Here is a 22,180-nt window from a genome sequence, read left to right as displayed (position 1 = left end):
CAAACTTCAGTCCAGAAGTCCAGGAAGCGCTCCTAAACAAACTTTTTTTTGTTATAAATAACAACTCTGTTGGTTATTCTCTCCAGTTACCCACACAGAGGAGGAGACTCTAAGAAAGTCTGAAAATTACAGACGTGAATAAGTACATATTTGTACGTTAATTACTTGAGGTCCAGTATGTAGGCTACTGTAATTTCAGTTATTTTTTATTTATTTGTTCTGCAAGCTCTGCAACCGAGGATGTGTACTATGACTGGTAATTTGTGGTGGCGAACATGGAGGAAATCCACTTATTCATGTATTAAAAGTGTAAATGTCCAAGCAATAATGAATATTTAGATATTGGTGGTGGTTAATATTCATGAAAAAGATTACCTTTTTGAATGAGCAGCGTAAATTCTAAGAATAAACTACAGAAGAAAATTACATACTCTACCTTTGAGCATTCTATAAATATTACGCAACCACTACTAATTTGTCCGGCACGGAACATTGCCCTTAGATGCACTTGCAGCAGCTGTGAAAGATTAGTGTATTGAGGGCCCTTCACAAGGAATCTTAAGTGGTGTGAAGTTAGAAAGAAACATGCTTTGTACTGCGGGAGGACTCAGATGAAGGTGGATTACTGGCCATAGCTACTTAGCCTGTAATGGCAACATTGCTTCAGTCCACACATTAGGCTTAACACAGTACACTTGAGGTAGTGTTTATCTCCGATGTGCACCATTGAAGACTTGGCAAGCGTGTGAAGTCAAACTGGCTCACAGCTAGACCTGGCAACTGGCTTGCCCAAGCAAGAGTCGGTGAGGGTTTAGACTAGAGGGCATGGCTGGGTGTTGGTTCAGATTTAAATTGAACTGTGAATTCAAGTTTACTGCTTCACATTTCATTATTCAAAATGTGTTTGTGAAGTATTACAAGGTAGGCCTACTATATATTTTTGACACATCAAGAGTACTATCATAATGTCTATATCATGTTGCGTTGTCATACTTCTGAAACACAATGATGGAGCTAAACTGGGGCCAGTGACAGTCCCGCGATGATATACTTTACACACATGCAATAACAATCTGCATTTTATTCAAGGGCGTTAGAAATCACATGAATGTAAAGGTGATGATACACAGAGCTGAGCAATGTATCTGGGCAACTAGTAGTATACTGTAACGTGTTGTTCAGACTAAGGATAGACCGATATCTATATCGGTATCTGTATCGGTATCAGGCCGATATTTGCATTTTTTAAGTGTATCGGTATCAGCCGATACGCGTGTGGTTTTGGCCGATACGTAATATTTATTATTTTATGTCATTCCGGGTTTTTTAAAAGCACCAAGACACTTTATTTTTTAATTACTTGATTGTTAGACATTACTTGATTGTTAGAGTGCGTGTTTAAATGTTACAAGTTCTACCCCAATTTAGTGTTAAAGGCATGTTTATTTTTAACTTGAGACCTGGAATATTTTTTTATTTTTTTTTAATACCCATATCGGCCCCAAATATCGGGTATCGGAAATCGGGTATCGGCCAAGGGTGATGGAAAAAAAAATCGGTATCGCATCGGCCATTAAAAAACCTGTATGGGTCGACCCCTAGTTCAGACTATCACATCACAGCTTTAGCAAGAGAACCTGCATTACAGTAGCAGCAGGCCTTTGTCAGCGATTCTAGAAAATCAATAGCCGATCATGATCATGATTTTGCTCGGCAATGTTGCTCTACAGCAGGGGTGGGGAACCTATGTCTCGAGGGCCAATTTTAATGTTATGCAACTTCACATGAAATGACATTTTTGTAATGTAATCTTAGAAAATACATTTGCAATACAATTGAGTTATATTCAGGGGACATAGAGAAAGTTGGGTCTGTTTTAAAGGTGGCTGCCTTCAATATAGGCCTAAAGTGCAGGGGGAAATCCTGGTTTGTGCTCATAGTACGGCCCTCGGAGGACTTTTAAAGGGACACTGTGCAGGAAATGGTCAAAAAAGGTACTGCAACTATGCTGCTCATTGAAATCGGGCTGCCAATTGCCAAATTTGATCTTTGCATGAAAGTGTTCTAAGTAATAAACAAATTTCCTAGAATGGTCCAATTACACTCATTTTTGCAGCTAAAAATGGCTATTTATGGAAATTCAAAATGGCGGACCATGGAGAAGATCCCCCTTTTCATGTATGAAAAGTTCATTTTTTTCCAGTCATAATGAATACTTAGAATTTGATGCTGGTGGTAAGTATTCATGAAAAAGGTAACATTAGTGAATGGACAGCATGAATTCTGGAAATAAACAACTACAAATCTCACACAGTGTCCCTTTAAGGCCCTCGGATGAATTTGAAGTGACCCCGCGAATGAAAAAGGTTCTCCACCCCTGCTCTACAAGTTGCCCTCTGTAGTGAGCCCAGGACAGTCATCTGAAAAGGACCCAGACCCTAAAATAATAAAACGAGGACCCAATTATGCTTGTCTGTTGTCATGTTTATTAACAACCACAATTCTGAATATTGTGAAATAAAGCTCGGAGGTGCATTATGGTACATTATGAGGTCAGTTTTATTAGTCAGCAAGGATCATACACACACACATATCCACCTGGTGAGCCGTCGTCCTGGTGAAGTGTGTGTGGCTGGCTGCATGCGTGCGGTCCGGACGAGCAGAGCCCTGGCCGTGTGGGGTTTCCTCAAGCCTGCCCCCTCCGCGCAGGAGTTTCCGGGCAAGCTATCATTATCACACGCCCCAGGGCGAGGTCCGACAACACGCCACCGCAGCAGCCACACAACAACACACAGGTGTGCTAGCCAGGCAGGCAGGTTCATATTATAATAGACAACGTAACGACAGCAGAGGGTGGTGGGGAATGGCTCATTAAGTGCAGTCAGATCTAAACAGGAATGTTAAATAGTAGGAGACACTACTGGCACCTACTGCCATTTCACACTGAGAGAAAACGACAATAGGTGACACAAGTGATTATGACTGACTTCCTTTCTCCCCCAAAAACGGGGCATTTCTCAAAGTGAAGAGTCTTAACCTTGCTAGGGCGAGTAAATGCCCATTTTTCCGCCCGATGTATTCAATTATTAATTACACTTAGAACTAGCTATTGGATACTCTTTGGTGAAATCCGTGAAAAATAGGCATTACTCGTCCAAGCGAGGCTAGTACACTTCACATTGAATGTGCATTCCAATATGCTACCTTGCGTCCTCCACTTGTGCTTGTGGCCTCGCCCCGCGAGGTATTGAAATATAATGCTGTTGTCTTGTCAGTGATGTAATAATTACTTCCTGGTATGAGGCCACAAGCACAAGTGGAGGACGCAAGGTCGCATATTGGAATGCACCCTGAGAAATACCCAGGGTCACTAAGCTGGGGCATGTGGCAACACACAGCAGTCCACTACAAGTAATGAGGTTTACTTCAGTTCACACATACACACACACACACACATGCACATGGTGTTTGCTGATGACTGAGATTGTTACTAGCAAGGTAAAGCCCGTGTGCAGATTATAAATTATTGCGTAAACCATGTGTGTAGTCACAGTCATACTTGCTAAGTGATCACTAAGTGTACTGTACTGTTATCCCAAAATTAGACACATTCCTTCATTACACAAGTTGCTTACCGAACTGTTATAAATACTAACGGCTACAAATTTATATCAGCTTTAGTTTTTCTCAACCACAACTTTCTTAGCTGCCTCCAATACAGACGGGATGTCGACTTTGTCTCCAAACTCCTTCTCCTGGTGCTCTAGCAGTATTCCCTAGGGAAACCAATTTAAAAAAAAAAACGATGACAATTAGTACAATCACTTCTCCCGTTAAAAATAGCATCAACAACTCTTGCCAATCATTCAAAAGCAGTCCAAGAGGTGCCCTTTGGACACTGCACAGAAAGAAAGCCATTTTAGAATCGTTCCTGGTGCTATATTTATTCCGCTGGAGATTTTTGCCTGGAAGGGTAAACAAAATTCAAGATGAGGTTCCTCAGAAACCACAGGTACGTATGCCATGACTCGCACAGCTGTCATGCAGTGACATGCAGTCAAGACATCGTGTGAAATCAAATCAGGGCCGGATTAAGATGGCCTGGGGCACATTGCTCCACCAGTGAAACACTAATAGTCATTGAAAAGTTAACTACCATACTATGACATAACACAGTGCCTTTAGTAATGCACTACGACTTGGTCATTGCCATTCTGGTAACAGCAAATTGGGCTGTAACGATACACTCAACTCACGATTCGGTTCCCAACACGTTTTTGACCTACGGTTCAGTACACCCTACGATTTTTAGAAAGTACGGTATCTTTTTGATGATCGTTTATAGGTAGACTAGGTTACAAGCCGTTACTACTGTAATCATGTAAAAATGAAAAAAGTTGAAAAATAATAATGATATGATTGAAAGCACATCATATCATGTGGTAGTTTTCTGGAATGAAGGGTACAACTTTGTCAAATTGAAAGTGCGTATGACGATACGGCCTTCTTCTGACTTTCTGGATTCGATACAATATCGTTACAGCCCTAGTGGCGTTGTATGTATCTTCATGGTTTAGTTACCTGCTTCCCTGATCCGATGACGTAGACCCCACCCAGGATGAAGCCCTCTCCCTTCATGTTGCCCTCGAAGCCCCCCTTCCACGCGCGCCTGAAGTTGGACCACACCCCCACGCGGAACAAGCCCCCCACACCACTCCTCCTCGGCTGCTCGCCGTAGAAGGATTTCTAAGGAGGAAAAAAAAAAGAAATTAGTTGAGATTGAAAACTCATTTGTTGTATTTCACCACCAGTTCATAACATACAATATTTCACCTACTACATCTTCTCTCGGCATGAGAAGGGAGAAGCAATCTCCTTCACACCCAACAAAAAGTGAGTAGAGGAAGTTGGCATGTCAACAAGGAAATGTATATGGGGCTCCATAGGAAATGAACATGGCATTTACAGTACAAGATAAAAACAACAGCAGACAGTTACTCTTTCTGTGGCCATATACTGTGAACGGTCAGGGACATTGTTAACATGCACTTCAGTAGCCCAAAATGACTGGAATATGAAGTCTGAAGCCATATCTAGCCTGTGGAGGCCTCCTGGTCCCTGGCTGGTGGGGCCCCCTAGGCAGCAGCCATATCTAACCTGTGGGAGCGCCTAGGCTGCATCCATATCCAGCCTGAGGGGGTCAATGGCTGCATCCATATCTAGCCTATGGTGGAGCCCCCTAGGATGTAGCCATATCTAGCCTCTGGGGGCCCTTGGCAGGTGGGGGCCCTAGGCTGCATCCATATCTAACCTGTGGGGGCGCCTAGGCTGCAGTCATATCTAGCCTGTGGGGGCCCCTGGCAGTTGGGGGCCCCTAGGCTGCAGCCATATCTAGCCTGTGGGGGCCCCTGGCAGTTGGGGGCCCCTAGGCTGCAGCCATATCTAGCCTGTGGGGGCCCCTGGCAGTTGGGGGCCCCTAGGCTGCAGCCATATCTAGCCTGTGGGGGCCTCCTGGCAGGTGGGGGCCCCTAGGCTGCAGCCATATCTAGCCTGTACATTGATCCAACTAATGTACCTTTTCATCTAAGAAGATGTCCCCAGCGAAGAACGGTCTGAAGTCCTGGATCTCTGTGTCGAGGTTCTCCTTGACCACGGCATAGAGGGGGACCCCAAGCTCCTCAAGCTGGGGCTTCAGAGAGGACAGCTCAGAGGCCTCCTGACAACACACACACACACACACAGTCATGCAAGCGCGTGCACACACACACACACACACACACGCACGGACGCACACGCACAAACGCGCACATACAGAGTAAAAAAAGGAGTGATGAAAACATAATGTACATAATTATGATAAGAAACAGGCCATAAACTGCAGAGGGTTGCTCACTGATAAAAGTTGGCCACACAGTGATTCCAAAGGACATATTACAGTATTCAAAGGATTTGAATTAAGGCATGTGCCTTCGGCTAAAATGGGTTAAGGCATTAGGAGACAAGCAGTGATGCCAATGAATTGATGGCAAAAACATCATATTTCATCACCGTACCTCTCTGCACAAAAATCATCCAGGCCTTCTGACGACCATGATGACTGCTCCAGACTTCTCCCACAGCGTCTTGGCTTTGAAGCTGGGCGAGTCTGAAAGCAAACACACACACCAAGATTTATTACAAACACAGATGCATATAAAACATTGGAGATTATGAACAACATAAAAATGTGTTTATTATAGAATGTAGAAATGCATGCCATGTACCTACTATGCTGTATTTGCTACCATAGAATAGAAATTAATCTCCAGCAGATTATAAAGTGAATGTCTAGGGATTAAATTGTGTGATTCTTTGACTTGCCCAATATAAAATTAAACTTTAATTCACAAAAAAGCCTAGATTGTAGGTAGACAAACACCCGTCCGCTTTGAAAGACAACTATGGTACTGCAGAGTCCCTGCGTTGAGAAACACGAGTTTAGAGGCATCTGAGTTAAGCTTAGTGGACGGGTTTATTACCAATGGGGCAGCCATGGCTCAGTGGATAGAGTGCTGGTTCAAATCCCCTTACCAGCACCTCCATCTATGGCTGGAGAGCCCTTCAGCAGGGCACCTAACCCCACATTGCTTTAGGGCTTGGAACCAATACCCTGTGCCTACAATAACTAAGTCTGAAAAAGCCCCAGCTAAGTGTAATGGAATGGAATGTAGGGCTGCACAATTAATCAAAAATAATCGAATCGTGATAAAATCGTGATATAGAAGTCGTGATTTCAATCTTCATTTAAGTTAATCGTGGCAATAGTGACCTACCTTTGAGAGCGTCCTTGAAACCAGAACATACTGACAGGCTGCCTAAGTTTCATGCTATTGCCTTTACATAATTATATTTTATTTTGCTCATCCCGTATATAATTAATGATTGGTTATATTTCATCTTGTTATAATTTTCAAAAAAATCAATAATCGAAAATCAAACGATTTTGACCAAAATAATCATGATTATGATTTTTTTCCACAATCGTGCAGCCCTAATGGAATGTAATTCTCCTTACCACCATCGGTGGTGCTCTTGAGGTCTGCTTCCTCCAGGTAGTCTAGGGAGGCCATGGTGGAGCTGGGCAGAGTGAGATCAGTGTTAGCAAGGATGATGCCGATGATGGCGGCGCCTACAGCTCCCAGGCCCATCGACCACACGCCCATAGCCAGCTGAGCCCCCTCCAGGCCAGCAGGGACTGCTAGAGCACAAGGGGAGACCAGGAGGAGGAGGAGGGGGAGGAGAGCAGGACAGGAGATCACAGGGAAGACGAGGAGGAGGAGGAGGAGGAGGAGGAGGAGGAGGACAGGAGAGCACAGGGGAGACGAGGAGGAGGAGGAGGAGGAGGAGGAGGAGGAGGAGGAGGAGGACAGGGGAGAGGAGGACAGGGGAGAGGAGGTGAAGAGGAGGAGGAGGACAGGGGAGAGGAGGTGAAGAGGAGGAGGAGGAGAGGAGGACAGGGGAGATAATGAGTGGAGGAGGGGGAGGAGGAGGAAGACAAGGGAGACCAGGAGGAGGAGGAGGGGGAGGAGAGCAGGACAGGAGATCACAGGGAAGACGAGGAGGAGGAGGAGGAGGAGGAAGAGGAGGAGGGGGAGGAGAGCACAGGGGAGACGAGGAGGAGGAGGAGGAGGAGTAGGAGGACAGGAGAGCACAGGGGAGACGAGGGGGAGGAGGAGGAGGAGGAGAGGAAGACAGGAGAGACGAGGAGGAGGAGGAGAGGAGGACAGGAGACACAAGCAGGAGGAGGGGGAGGACAGGAGAGCACAGGGGAGACGAGGAGGAGGAGGAGGAGGAGGACAGGAGAGCACAGGGGAGACGAGGAGGAGGAGGAGGGGGAGGAGAGCACAGGGGAGACGAGGAGGAGGAGGAGGAGGAGGAAGAGGAGGAGGAGGGCAGGGGAGACGATGAAGAGGAGGAGGAGGAAGAGGACAGGAGGAGGAGGAGGAGAGGGGGAGGAGGAGGAGAGCACAGGGGAGATGAGGAGGTGAAGGAAGAGTAGGGGGAGGAGGATAGGAGAGCACAGGGGAGTCAAGGAGGAGTGGGAGGATAGCAAGAGAGCACAGGGGAGGAGAAAGAAGAGGAGGAGGGGATGGGGACAGGAGGAGGAGGAGGAGAGCACAGGTGAGACGAGGGCAAGCGAATGGGGGGAGGAGGAGGACAGGAGAGATTGGGGAAATACACACAAATGGAGAAGACAATCACAAACAAATATGAGGAGGATTGAGAAAAATAAAAACACAATGACTAACTAATGAAAAACATATAGACACAAAATAGACATACAAAATCAAACACAGAGCAAGGTCTTGGGCTGCAAGCAGGCGGGTTTGGGTGTGTTATTTAGGGAGATGTGGTTTTGGAAACAGCAGTTGTTTGTGGGGCGAGTCAGACAGTCATCATGAGGGTTTGATTGAGAAACACACACGGAACCCTGAGGCAACAGACCTGATTACAACACATGCAGCCAAAAATACCATCACGCAAACACTGGATTTCTAAAATGCCCTACAAACCAAAGCCGCTTTGACTAGCCTACATCCACTAATGCATGTGTGTTACGATCAAGGCCCAGTCCGAAAAAAGCAAGCAAAACACAAACACTCACACACATACACTGAGAGCAATAATTTGATCCATTTGTGGGATCAAGTACCTCTTCCTGAGCCACGGACTGGGTATTTAGCATTTTGGCCAACTGAGGTTGCGTTTTGTTTCCCAGGTGTGCGTTCTCCTGGGTGTGTTGCATACAGCCTTGTGGAGGACAACAGGGTCATGGGGGCCAACGGGTCGACCCTAAGACGACCGCATAGCCTTGGCTCGAGGTGCAGCCAGCGCACAGGGACCTCCGCCGGCAGCCACCACGACTGGCTGGGCCTTTTTTTAGCCAGCCCAATAATCTCCTGACCCGGCCCGCCTTGGGCAACACAGAGTTGCCTGGCAAGGCTTTGCGATTTGGAAACGGGAGGACGGCGCCCTATTGCCGACTTGGTCTGCCATGTTGACTGCACAGGACTCGTATTAAAGGTGCGGCCCACCACCACCGTAGGCACCGCCGCCGTCGCAGTGCACCCATGGAGGTTCTGAAGTCTTCTAGCCCACCAAGGAGGACCACCTGAGCACTTGGACAGTGCCGGTACGAGTGACATAACGGGGGGGATGGGAGGGGCTGGGGAAGGCAACACCCCACGTCTCCAAAAAATATAACCTCAGACACGTGCCCTCACAGCTCGCTCTGAAAAGAAGAGAGAGGAGAGAGAACTACCCTGAGATGCACGTTCCTCACAGCGTCCTAGCCATTCAGCCTCAACACGAACCACTGATGGGCATTAGCTCCAAACATATTAACTTTATTTCATTTTTACAAACGGCAACGCGTCTCTTCGATCCAACAGTGGGATCTTCTTCAAGCTAAAAATGAAATAAAGTTGAAATGTTTGGAGCTGATGCCCAGTGTGTGGACCACTTCATCACACTGTCTACCCACACTGATTTCAAATTTTCAGCGCTTTATCGTGGCATTGCTATGGCAGTGATTTTGCCATTACACAGGATCTTATGCACATTGCTGTCCGGATCTAATTTCATACATTTTTGCAGTAAAATGAACAGAACTTGGCTTGGAAAAGGACGGTTTTCCATCGTTGTGTGAAACCACACAAGTCACACATCAGAGTTTATAGTTTACACAGTCCTTTGAAGCCATTGCAAATGCCTTACTGCTCTATGTGTATCATGAAGGTTTCCAGCAGTGAGTGACCTGTGATACATATGAACCCGAGTAATCGCACACACACACACACACACACACACACACACACACACACACACACACACACACACACACACACACACACACACACACACAGTACAAAGTTTTCACTTTCAGCTTCCCTCTTGGTTCCTTGCCCTCAGGATAATAAACAGCGCTCAGTGAGTGTACACCGGTTCAACTTCAGCTCATACGGATTAGAGTAAAGCCTTTCAAACCAGCCTACAGTAGGCCTGGTCTACGCCCTGTGTGCAAAATTGTATCTTTGTGTAAATATTAGGCTATAGAGGGACTTATGGCTGGGGTGTGAAGGATAGAACAGGCCTGCTGAAGTTCCCAATAGGATATGGGGTTTATAACTACATCCTTGAACGAAATCTGCCACAAACAGTTAGCTAAGTAACCACTGACATGTGAGGCGTGAGCCATTGACAGTGCACCCCCACGGCGAATCTGATCATTAACAACAAACTGTCCTTTGTACACATCTTGCGTAATATATAATCCTACCAAGTTGGCTTGAAGGAGGGCTGTCAACGTAAGGGGTTGTCAACTGTGTCAAACAACCATGCAAGCAGCAGGGCAGTGTGACACAAAGCAGTACAGCATTCCTTTGAAACTCCCTTGCGCCTTTGACATTTAGTACACACCATGTAGGCTACACACAAAAAACTTGTTGTAATATCGCAACATTATTTCGAATAGATAGACTCTTCCTGCTTATTACGGGCAACTTATTTCAGATCCCCTTTGATAAGACGTTGATCTGGTTAACAAGCCTGGGCTGAAGTATGTGGCCACAAAACTAGGCATATGAATTCCGAATAACTTCGCGTCACTCACATCTATAGCTTGTGTGACCAGTTTCCCTCAACGATAAAGATACAGTCATTGGTCACGCTTCATCTGCAGTATCTCTCCATGACACTCCCGACAAAGTGAGGCAATTTTTTTTTTTTTTTTAAAGGCTTGCCTTATTTTATTTTATTTTTTAAATAAATCGTGTTAAAGGGTGCTAGCTATTATGGGTCGTTAGATATTATAGGTCTAGTATTAGTTGAGCCCCACTTTAACACTTGCTCTGCTTGAAACGATTGGTTTAAGCCAAACGAATGATTCATTAATGTCCAGGTTACTCATCGATGTATACATTAAGAGACATTTAAATGAGCAAAAAAATACATGTCCAAAATAACACTACACAACCAGAAATCGATATAGAGCTCTTCAGCGTTGACGTCAACTTGTATGCGGCGTTTGGACTACCGGTTCCCTGGCGATTTTTTACATTGCAAAACGCCATAGAGATTCAGGTTTGGCAAAAATATAAGTTGCACGGCAACAACGAACATTAGCGTGTCCCCGCATCCCTTTCTCATTAGTGGAACGGATCGTATCATCATGTTGGTGTATTCACATGTTAAATCATGACGATTATAATTCAATATTGCTAACCCCTTTCTGATCATTAAAACTTCCGAACTACATACTTTCCTTTGGTTGCCATGGGTACAACCTTCCGCACGTACATGCCGTTAGATACTGGCGCCGTTTCTGTAGTCGCCAAAAGCTTCCGGGTTTAGCATATGGACGCAACATCGTATTTATGTCGAAGTTTGACACAAAATGATCAACCATGTCATACCTACAGCCTATTTTTAACACCCTCGACAGTTTGCGGGGGTTCGCTAAGCGCGTGCTTGCACTCGGAGCTTATTTGAAATTTACCCCTATTCATTCCCAATGGAGGCCGGAAGCCGATAGGAACCAGGACGTCCTTAAATGCTAACATGAAAGACTACAATCTACTACATGCTTCCGCTTCCGCTGAAGAACTCTATTTGAATTGAATTGACACACCACCACCATGACCAACCAACCAACCGCACGTTAGCCAACGTTAGCCATCGTGTTCTTCAAAATACAAAAATACGACACCGTACGTGTCAAACAACGAGATTGCCTTTAAATTAATATAACCACCATCTGTTACATATCATAATATTACATCTTCCTCAAAGTTGAATGGTCTCACTTACTGACTTGACAGTAGCAAAACAACGCCTCCACTTGTCCAACACACGTCTCGTCTGTTACCAAACTAGGGGAGAGAACAGCCTTTAGCAATCGAATCAGCGCAGAGCACAGGGGAAAGCAATCTATTCCGATAGAGTCGGCCTTCTATCCAATCAGAATCGGATGTGACCTTTGTGGGCCTGTACTGTTTGCAATCATACCATTTTACCAAAGCAAGTTACCATTTTACCACAAAGTCACTATGCTATGTTGTTACAATTCAAGTAGGCTATTATTAGAAAATGTGTTGTCATATGACATTTTAGACAAAAGTGGAACGGATCATATGAGTCAAACAGTAGCGTGCACAGACATTTTGGGGGGTAGGTGCTCAAGGGAGGATGGCCTTTCTAGGCAGAGGGTGTATTGTACTGGGTCATTATTGTGACATGCTTTTGATCATCAAGCATTTGCAGATGATCATGTCAGCATGGACTAAAGTACATTTGTGACAAAAAATAATGTTCAAAAAGGGCACTTTTTGTTCAGTAGGGCAAAGGGGCAGGTGCTTTAGCACCACCTCATCCCTATCTGTGCACGCCTTTGGAGTCAAATAATTCAGATGTACGCAGAGACAATTCACTGGACATTTTATTAGGACTGACGATCACGTTACACCTTGCAGTTGTTTTAAATGCATTTATTCAAACTCATAGTAAACAGCCAAGTCTTGAAGTGGCCTAATGCTGCTGTGATGGACACGATGTATGAGCATCAAACCAGGTCGCTCTGATGAGTTTAAACACAGGCTTTCATAAATACACTTAGTCCTCGCACAGCATTAATAGGGCACTTCAATTGACCTTTTCCCTGTAGTCTTAAATGCAAAATTTACATCAGTGGAGCAGTTCCACTCAAGTGAGATGTCTCTCTGTGCTATATATATGTAGGCTACAACGTAGATATGTGTTGCAAGTGGTGTATAGTGCAAAGCAGAGAGAAACTTTAGTCTCTCTTTGTCAAAAGCCCTTATACATTTTCAGCAAATGTTTCTTAGTCTAATAAACCTCTCAAGCACAAGCCTGTGTGTGCATTATCAGTCTTTCACATTATTCCAGTGACCATGGTGCTACAACATAATACAATTACAATATCATACAATACTGTACATACAATTGTACATTTGTGTCAGTGGGCCACACAAAATGGCGGCATGCAGTTTACATCTCCTTTATCTTGCGAGCTGCCCTGAGGACAGACAGCAGGTTCACTTTGTCTCCCCACTCCTCCTCGTGATGTTCCAGGAGGATACCCTGTAAGAAATAAACACATCTGTAAGATAGAAGTCTTTTAAACACACCTGGAATTCATTATATGACAGATTTACTAGGACACTTTTGTCTAAAGTGATTTACAAAGGCGAGTCACATCACCTACTGTGCATTCACCCGGAGCAACATCAATTATTATTAATATTATTACATTATTACATTACAATACACTTAGCTGACGATTTCATTTGTTCAAAGTGACTTAAAACTATTATTGTTCAGGGTATTGGTTACAGCCCCTGGAGCAATGTGGGGTTAGGTGCCTTGCTCAAGGGCACTTCAGCCATGGATGGAGATGTAGGGAGAGGTCATGTGGGATTCAAACCGGCAACCCCTAGATTGAAAGACCAACTCTCTAACCACTAGGCCACGGCTGCCATGGCGTATTAGTGTTATTATTACCTCCGCCAAGGAGGTTATGTTTTCGGTCGCGTTGGTTTGTCTGTTTATCTGTCTGTTTGTCTGTCAGCAGGATAACTCAAAAAGTTATGAATGTATTTAGTGAAATTGACAAAAGGAAGAAGTGACTATATTTTGGTGGTGATCTGGCTCACGATCCGGATCCAGGATTTTTTTGTTCGTTTGTTTGTTTGTTTTTAAAGATTCTTCACCAGTGCGGGATAGGGTGAATTTAGACATTCAAGTTTCTAACTCCACAAAAAGAAGGCAGAAAGACTTAGAAAAGAAAAGAATAGGGTGTAACATGTTCTATCAAACAACTTCCTTGGCGGAGGTCTGCACTATCTGTTTGTTTGTAGTTGTATATGTTATTTGTGAAAGTGAAAGTGAAAGTGAAAGCCCATTGGGAAACTCCAACTCCCATTGTCATTGTGACACAGCACTCCACAGCACACTGCACACAACGAAATTGCATTTATGCCTCACCCGTGCAAGGGGGCAGCCCTCAGTGGCGCCCCATGGGGAGCAGTGCGGTGGGACGGTACCATGCTCAGGGTACCTCAGTCATGGAGGAGGATGGGGGAGAGCACTGGTTGATTACTCCCCCCACCAACCTGGCGGGTCGGGAGTCGAACCGGCAACCTCTGGGATGCAAGTCTGACGCCCTAACCGCTCACCCATGACTGCCCACTTTGCTTCACTGTTCCTATCAATTTACAGTATGAATGTTAATGTGCACCTGTTTTGCTCGTCCTATGACGAATACCCCTCCCAGGATGAAACCCTCTCCCCTGAGATTGTTGGGGAAGCATTTCCTGTACGCCCGATAGCAGTTCCTCCAGACCCCGATGCGGAGGATTCCCCAAACGCCCATCTTACACTCTACTGGACCGTAGAAGGCTCTCTATAGTGGAAGAAAATCATTATACACATTTAAAAATGTATACATTTATATATATTTCATATGCAGTATGCATGAATTGGGATAACTCTCACTGCGTGTGTGTGTGTGTATGTGTATGTGTGCGTACGTGCATGCATGCGTGTGTGTGTGTGTGTGTGTGTGTGTGTGTGTGTGTGTGTGTGTGTGTGTGTGTGTGTGTGTGTGTGTGTGTGTGTGTGTGTGTGTGTGTGTGTGTGTGTGTGTGTGTGTGTGTGAATGTTTCAGCTCACAGAGCAGGGTTCAAATAAGGAGCTAGTAATTAGCCATGGGATTAACAGTTATGTATACAATTACATAACATAACATGTTTCATAAAGAGGTAAAATGCAAAACAATTCAATAGAATACATGACCTCAGAAGGTCAACACCTGTTTGTCTGTACAGACTAGGTTGAGAGATCTATTGTACACACGCCAGTGACTCATGATCTATCAACTTCTGTCATGTCTCTGTATGCATATGATCCAAATCTATTTAATCACCGTTGAGTCCACGAACACCTCCCCGTTGAAATATGTTTTGAAGTTGTGAATCTCGTTTTTGATGTTCTCCTTCACCACTGCGTAGAGGGGGATGCCCAGCTTATCCAGCTGGACCTTCAGAGAGGACAGCTCAGAGGCCTCCTGGACGAGGACACGTGACAACACAGACACAGTGTGGAGTTAGTTCAACACTTAGAGAGTACTCTGGGACCAAATACATTCAAGACTAGAAGAGTTTAAATCGTCTCTCTAAGTCACTGGTTTTCAAAGTGGGGGCCGCGAAGGGTTGCTAGGGGGGCCGCGGCGGGCTGGCAGGAAAAGCATAGCTGAACAAAATAAATATCTGAATAAATTAAATAATTCATATACACCAAAACAAGGCAAAACATTAGTTAAGAACTGCATGGCAATAATCTATTGCATCTCCGAACATTACAACTATTATCGTTACGTAATGTTTTTATATATGCCTGTGGGGCACTGACTAGACTATGGTTGTGAAAGGTGGTGCCCAGAAAAATCATATGGCACAAAAAGGGGGGCCTTGGCTGAATATGTCAGTATATCCGGGGGCCGTGCCATGGTAAAGTGGGGACCCCTGCTCTACGTCTTGCATAAAGGTGCACTGTGTAGGATTGTGGCCAGCGTAGATAGGTATTGCAACTGTGCTGCTCTTTGAAACCATGCTGCCTATTGTGAAATTTGATCTTTTCATGAATATTTACTGAAAAATAACAAACGCACCTCAAGGTCATTTACAGGCCAAAGGTAAGGCCAGAGGTCATTAACCCTATTCAGACTGGACTTTTTTGGCATTGCTGGGCCTGGGGGGGGGCTCTTTTGACCCCCCCCCCCCCTTATAACTCCTGAACGGAATACAGTATGACTACGAAACTTGGGGGAGATGATCTACATATGGACATCTATGAATGACATCATTTTTGTGTAATTATCTGGTATTATGACGTCATTATGACATCATTATCTTATTATGCCCAAAATCTCGCCATAATGGATTTTCCAACAAATTTAGGTAATGCACTTAAATTTTAATGATTTTATGCTTCAAACCACTTAAATGCTCATAAAGTTGTCTGATGCTAATGGAAATAACAAAAAAATCTGAAAATATATGGTGTCATAGATATGGTAAAGTGATTTTTGGTCAGACATACCTGTCAGAAAACCGTTGCCATGGCAAAGGCAAAAATGATAAACCTAATCTTTCGGTACTTAACTGTAGCCAACTAAATGTTAGGAAAAGTCACAAAGTTTCGTGGTCATAGCTTAAGTCATTAAGGAATTATACGACATCAAAGTTGGTGCGGGCACTTTTAGCCCCCCCCAGTCTGGATAGGGTTAACCTCTACTTAAACTAAACAGTAAAACTGCAGTGTTAATTCAACACTAAGAGAGTTCCCTAAGACCAAATACTCTCTAAAATGGTAAACTGACTCCCCAAGGGTTGTAGTAATACTGTATTTTCTGCTATGTACCACGTGACAGCTCTTTCATTGAGGTGTGTGAAGAGACAGCAAATCTACTTGCCAAGTAAGTTAATAGATATAATGAATGTATAGCACATTTAAATGAACCGTATACACTGTTGAAAGTGCTTTACAGAATTGCAAAAGGGGGATTGGGAGGAGAAAACTGGTAGACAGATTGGTAGACCACACATTGGTGGACATAATGTCATGGATTACAGATGATAAATAAATAATAATAATAAATACTATACATACAGTCTGTCTGTCCTTTTTGAGTTTGGAACTCTCTATGAGATTTTACCATGAACGTGTAAAATGGAGTTGTGAGCCCGTTAAGACATGGCATAGTAAATTTGCTGTTACCAGAATGGCGATGACCGTAGTAGTCGTAGTGCATTACAAAAGGCCCAGTGTTATGTCATAGTAGTATAGTAGTTAACTTTTCGATGACTATTACAGTGTTCCACTGGTGGAACGGCGTACATTATGGGGCTACCATTGGACCAGCGGTGCATCTTGTCACCAGGCTTGGCAGGCAGCCGCTTGGGGCCCCCAAGCTCCTGGATGGTCAGTAGTGGCTTTCAAATGTCCACTCCTTAGACATTTTGCTTGGGGCCCCAGCTGAACATAGAGTCGCCTCTGATTGCAACATAATGCTAAAGAAGTGAAACACTGTAACGCACCTCTCTGCACAAAAATCATCCAGGCCTCCGGACGGCCATGACGACAGCCCCAGACCTCTCCCACAGACTCCTGCCCTTCACCTGCTTCTCTGGGACTGCAGACATAGGCAGCACATGATTAGTCTGTTATACATGACAGTTGAAAGGTATTTGTTATAACAATTCATATTAACACAACAACTATAACAAGAATAAACAACAATAATATTCATTTTAATGCATGCACAGCAAAAATGCAATGCTAATTCAACACTTGGAGAGTATACTCTGGACCATTGACTCTTTAAGTGTTGAATAAACACTGTATTTTTTTACTGTGTGTAGTTATGTAATGTTTCATTCATACAGTTTCTAACCAGCACACTTTCTAAACAAGAGCATATCCATTTTGAGGACGGTATCAAGGTGTATGGTACAGGAGTGAGACTATATCATTTTGCTATTTTATTTTAGGTACATTTTTGTTTTAAATTATTTTCATTTCTTTTCATTATTTTTAAATTATTGTTGTCAATCTAACTGTTCAGCACGAGCTGTATTTCTTGCATGAATTGTGCTATAAAAATTCAGTTACTGTATTATTAGTGTAGCCTCTTACTGCAGCAGGGGTCGTGGGTGACCCTATTCACTTGCAGAAAATGCTTAACTACATCATAACAACATTGCTATGACATTACAGAGAGCCATAGTGCTGCGCTAACGGGTTTTAACAGCCATACCTCCTGTTGTCCTGAGATCAACATTCTCCAGGGCCTCTAGGTTGGCCTGGGCAGGCTTGGTCAGCAGCGCATCCGTGAGGGAGCGCAGGATGCCGGCCAGAAAGAGGCCCAAGGACAGGAGCCCCTGGGAGAGCAGCGCTATGCCGGACATCGCCACGGAGATACCACACTGGGCTGAAACAGCAGAGGGACCATGTCAGAGAATAGTCATAAAAACAACAACAACAACAACAATAATAATAATAATAATAATAATAATAATAATAATAATAATAATCATAATAATAACAATAATAATATCAATAATAACAATAACGATAATAATAATAATAATAATAATAATAATAATAATAACAATAATAATAATAACAATACAATCAACAAGAAGGAGAACAATCATTGATTTCATTTTATTTGCTAATTACATTGGGCAAGACTGGCCAAGAGATATGGGGATATAACAAAAACAAAAGCAAAACCCAACATAGTTCAAAAGATCAAAAGGGATAGGCCTACATCTAAACCATTTCTTCAAAAGATGGAGGGGTAGTGTGCTGGACATATTTTTACAACAGCACCCCAGAGAGCATTGCGAAAAAATGTGTTGCCAAACTTTCAGACTGATGCTGTTGCATAACATTTTGTTTTGAATTTAATTTATTTTTGTGGATGGTGAAAAACAACTAGGGCAACTAATGAATGGATGCATTGATGCAGAAATAGGCACTCCACCACCACCACATCAGCACACACACACACACACACACACACACACACACACACACACACACACACACACACACACACACACACACACACACACACACACACACACACACACACACACAGGATAGGAAAATGCTGCTGTACTGTACACAAATACTTTAATGTATTTGTATTTTGCCGCTAACATTAAGTAATTAGTAAAAGAGGCAATCGTCATCGGTGTCTCTCTGGCTCTCTGGTTATAGTAGACCTACTGTCCAGATAGTACAGACTATTAGCTCTAGCGGTGTGAGCATTGAAGGTGGCACCACAATTGAGTTCGCAAGGAAAACATGACTGAAAACAACTTTCCCTCAATAACAAAGACTAGCCTACTTCTCCCTGCATACACTGTATATACTGTAATAGTTTGTATCAAAGACTGAATAGTTTGACTGAATAGTTTGTATCAAACTCCATGACTATGACTTTTTTTTTCAATCTGCATCCGCATGTTATGAAGTAACAACAAATTTCTGTGAAAAAAAGGCATTCAACTGCTTTAGTTTCTAAAGAGTATAACAAATCGCTGCAGAGAAATTGCCACTTACCACAGTGTGGTTCCCCCAGGCACTAATGAGTGGAGGAATCTCCCCCTCTGTTTTCACACAAAGCTCTTTATATCCCCACCGGCCAATCGAATCAAAGGCTTGGCCCTCAAGAATGTACTGGGATCACGCATTCCCATATGGACTGACTGTATGTTAGTTAGGCCTCTCATTACTATGGAACTAAATCCCCTGCCCAGAGCCTTTAGGGGCTGTAATGTAAACATGGCCATTTTACATGTTACATGATCAATATGATGTAATGTCTTACATTTTACCAGTAGTGAAAGTAGACTGGTGCGCACAGGTGCGCAGCACCGGTATAAAATAAAGTACATAGGTTTAATGCTGTCCAAAATCCCACATTTGAAAAAAGGAAGGTCTGCTGTTTCAGTAGAAAACACATACAACCACACTATGCCATTTGAAACAAGTGTCCTCCTACCTAGAGACACCTGAAATAGTCAGCAGCGATTATAAGATATGTAATAATGCTCATGTTTTGTTTGTTTGTTGTTTGTTTTCGGATGGTGGTGGGGGGTAGCCTGGTCCTGACCATCCCATAATACTACCATTTCATTTCGTAGTGGAGCCAATCCTTTGGCGGAAGTACGTAGGATGGCTCGCGAGGCTAGGTGGGGGGTGGCACTGGTAACAAATGAAAACTACTTTCACTCCTGCATTTTACTGAATACATCTGTGACTAAAGACAGGTCATTATAGGTGCAGGTGCAGGTAACCCTACCTAGCTAACCTTAGATAAATTTGACATACTACATAGTAAACAAAGCCTTTGTAAAAAAAATAAATCAAATGACCTTTGGATTAAGCCTGGTGTTTATTGGTACCCCCTAGCTGGTCTAACGTCTCATACTTCAGTTCAGGGCTGTACATGTGAACATTGGCTAACTTGACATTGCTGATGTTTGAGAGATTTTGTACTACTATCTCTCTTATTAAGCGAGAGAGAGAGAGAGAGAGAGAGAGAGAGAGAGAGAGAGAGAGAGAGAGAGAGAGAGAGAGAGAGAGAGAGAGAGAGAGAATTGCAGTGATTCAATGAAACAGCAGTTTAATTGGTCACATTATTCCTTTTTCCTCAAACAAAAAGCAAGATTTAATTGTATGTACAGTATACAAATATTTGTTTACAACACTTCTAGTAGGCTAGTACACACACACAGAGACACATACAATATGAACCAAGTTTCTATCGTGTTTTCTATACTATTCAAGAACTCAACTTTACTGCAGATGCCATTTACAGCATTTATACGTAGGAGACAAGCAAGTTCCCGCACACTGTTCACATTTGCAGCGTTTTACTTGCAGTGTTGCCAGATTGTGCGGGTGCCTGCCCAATTGGGCTACTTGGGATGAACGTCTGCGGGTAAAAACGGGAAAAATTGGCCATTTGGCGTTTTTTTTTCCAGCCGTTTTGGGCCCATAGAGGTCAATGTCATTTGTTGAATTTGGGCGGAATTTAGCTCATTTTGGCGGTTTTTGAGAACCTTTTGGGCAAGATTTGATCAGACACATCTGGCAACACTGCCCAGAGGTTCCATTTCTATACGCACCTGTCCATAGGAGGTGTGCAAAGGGCAGGCCTACTAACCTGGAGTGGGCGCTAAAGTGATACTGTACCATTTTTAGAAATAAGCTCATATTACACCTCCCCCTTGAGTTAAATAATAGTTTTACATTTCTCCTTACTTTCAACTGTTCTCTGATTATGGCAGTCTAAATTTTACCTCCAAGCTAGCAATTAATTAACATTGAATCCTATGAGAACCGCTAGCCACCAACTGGTCTCATAGGATTCAATGTTAATTGCTATCTTGGACCTAAATTTTGCACTGCCAAACAGGCAACTCTATCAACCATCACCCCACAACCCAAGTGCTACTTAAGGAGACACAAAGAAACAAAGGAGTCATGGTCAACCCAGAACCCGGGATAGACAGGCTTTGTAAACTTGGCAGAGAAAGTGTGCAGGTGGACTTTTGACTCTGGAGAACACACTTGATAGTAGGAAAGCAACCCAGCTGACCAGTCCAGATACACTGCCACTTTATCCGAGGTTGCATTAGGATTGGGTGCTGACACTTGCACAGTCTTGTTATTGTGCTTGGCTTGGTAGTGAGTCCGCAACCCGCTTCTGAGGCTCCAGGACTTGTCGTTGACTCCAAACTGGCTGTGGTGCTCTTCTTTTCTACCAATGCCTTTGTAGGCCACAGCAACCTCTGCCCCTTGGTAACTCCAGTCCACTTCCCAGTAAGCGCGTCCTGTCAGACCTTGACTGCACAGAACCTGCTCGTACACCTCAAATCGCTCAGGATGATCAGGCCTCTGTGCGCTCTCACTGAGTTTGGTTGCCTTTGTGTTTCCTTTGCTGAGTCCAAGCATGTTGTGAGCAGTGATGGGATCCATGGTCAGCTGGCACGCATCTGTACCACACAGAACAGGGATGCATGTACAGTATGAATAGTGTTATCTCCATAATTATACATTTATGAAGAAAAAGATTAGGAGCATTTAACAATCAAATAAATAATTTCAAATGATTCAGTGATGAAACAAAGTCTTAGACTACTTCTTAGACTAGGCTACTGTCTATCCTGAGCCCAAGTGCTCACTCACATTTTCCCAGGCCCGGTTGCAGGAACTGCCTCCCATCGTTGTCAACACTGTGGGGAATAGATCCATTGTTGAGCCCAAAGACAGAATCACAGACACAGAGAAATTATGTCCTTCTGAATCTCAACTTACATTATTTTCTCCAACTTGGAGCAGATGCCTGTTTGTAGAGATAAAAGCAGTGCAATCCCAGCATCTCCAATGTGATTGTAGCTGACATCCAGCTCGCTAAGGTGGGTGGGGTTTGAAAGCAAGGCTTCAGATAAGAATTCTGAAGCACTCTCTGTGATGAGACAGCCAGAGAGCCTGATGTGTCAAAAATAGATGTGAATAAGTTGTTAAATTCATCAGTAAACGTAGT

The 22,180-nt window shown here is 43.7% G+C and overlaps 2 protein-coding genes and 1 pseudogene across 6 annotated transcripts in view; all 3 read right to left on the bottom strand.

Annotated features, from left to right (window-relative positions):
- Positions 1-2,485: 2,485 nt before the first annotated feature.
- On the bottom strand, positions 2,486-11,949 carry selenou1a (selenoprotein U 1a). Of its 5 annotated transcripts, none has more exons than XM_063190883.1 (7): positions 11,848-11,937; positions 8,693-9,271; positions 7,058-7,237; positions 6,054-6,145; positions 5,576-5,716; positions 4,582-4,746; positions 2,486-3,776 (listed from the first exon to the last, which is right to left on the bottom strand). In XM_063190883.1, the coding sequence occupies exons 2-7, from the start codon at positions 9,183-9,185 to the stop codon at positions 3,678-3,680; spliced, it is 1,170 nt and encodes a 389-aa protein (XP_063046953.1). In that variant the 5' UTR covers positions 9,186-9,271; positions 11,848-11,937; the 3' UTR covers positions 2,486-3,677. The 5 variants fall into 5 exon arrangements, with proteins under 5 accessions (XP_063046953.1, XP_063046954.1, XP_063046959.1 ...); XM_063190884.1 differs by having other exon boundaries at positions 7,058-7,234; XM_063190889.1 differs by lacking the exon at positions 8,693-9,271 and having other exon boundaries at positions 11,848-11,949.
- Positions 11,950-12,465: 516 nt separating this feature from the next.
- On the bottom strand, positions 12,466-18,086 carry LOC134441890 (peroxiredoxin-like 2A; annotated as a pseudogene).
- A 1,612-nt stretch (positions 18,087-19,698) lies between these two features.
- Positions 19,699-22,180, bottom strand: part of LOC134441120 (uncharacterized) — a 41,160-nt gene continuing 38,678 nt past the window's right edge. Inside the window, 3 exon segments of the mRNA XM_063191310.1 lie at positions 19,699-21,629; positions 21,823-21,869; positions 21,952-22,125. Coding sequence (XP_063047380.1) covers positions 21,085-21,629; positions 21,823-21,869; positions 21,952-22,125 — 766 coding nt within the window. The 3' untranslated portion in view covers positions 19,699-21,084.

Source organism: Engraulis encrasicolus, chromosome 24, assembly GCF_034702125.1.
Source record: "Engraulis encrasicolus isolate BLACKSEA-1 chromosome 24, IST_EnEncr_1.0, whole genome shotgun sequence".
Lineage (NCBI taxonomy): Eukaryota > Metazoa > Chordata > Actinopteri > Clupeiformes > Engraulidae > Engraulis > Engraulis encrasicolus.
The sequence above is the reverse complement of the archived record's forward strand: the minus strand, read 5'-3'. Positions and strand labels throughout refer to the sequence as shown.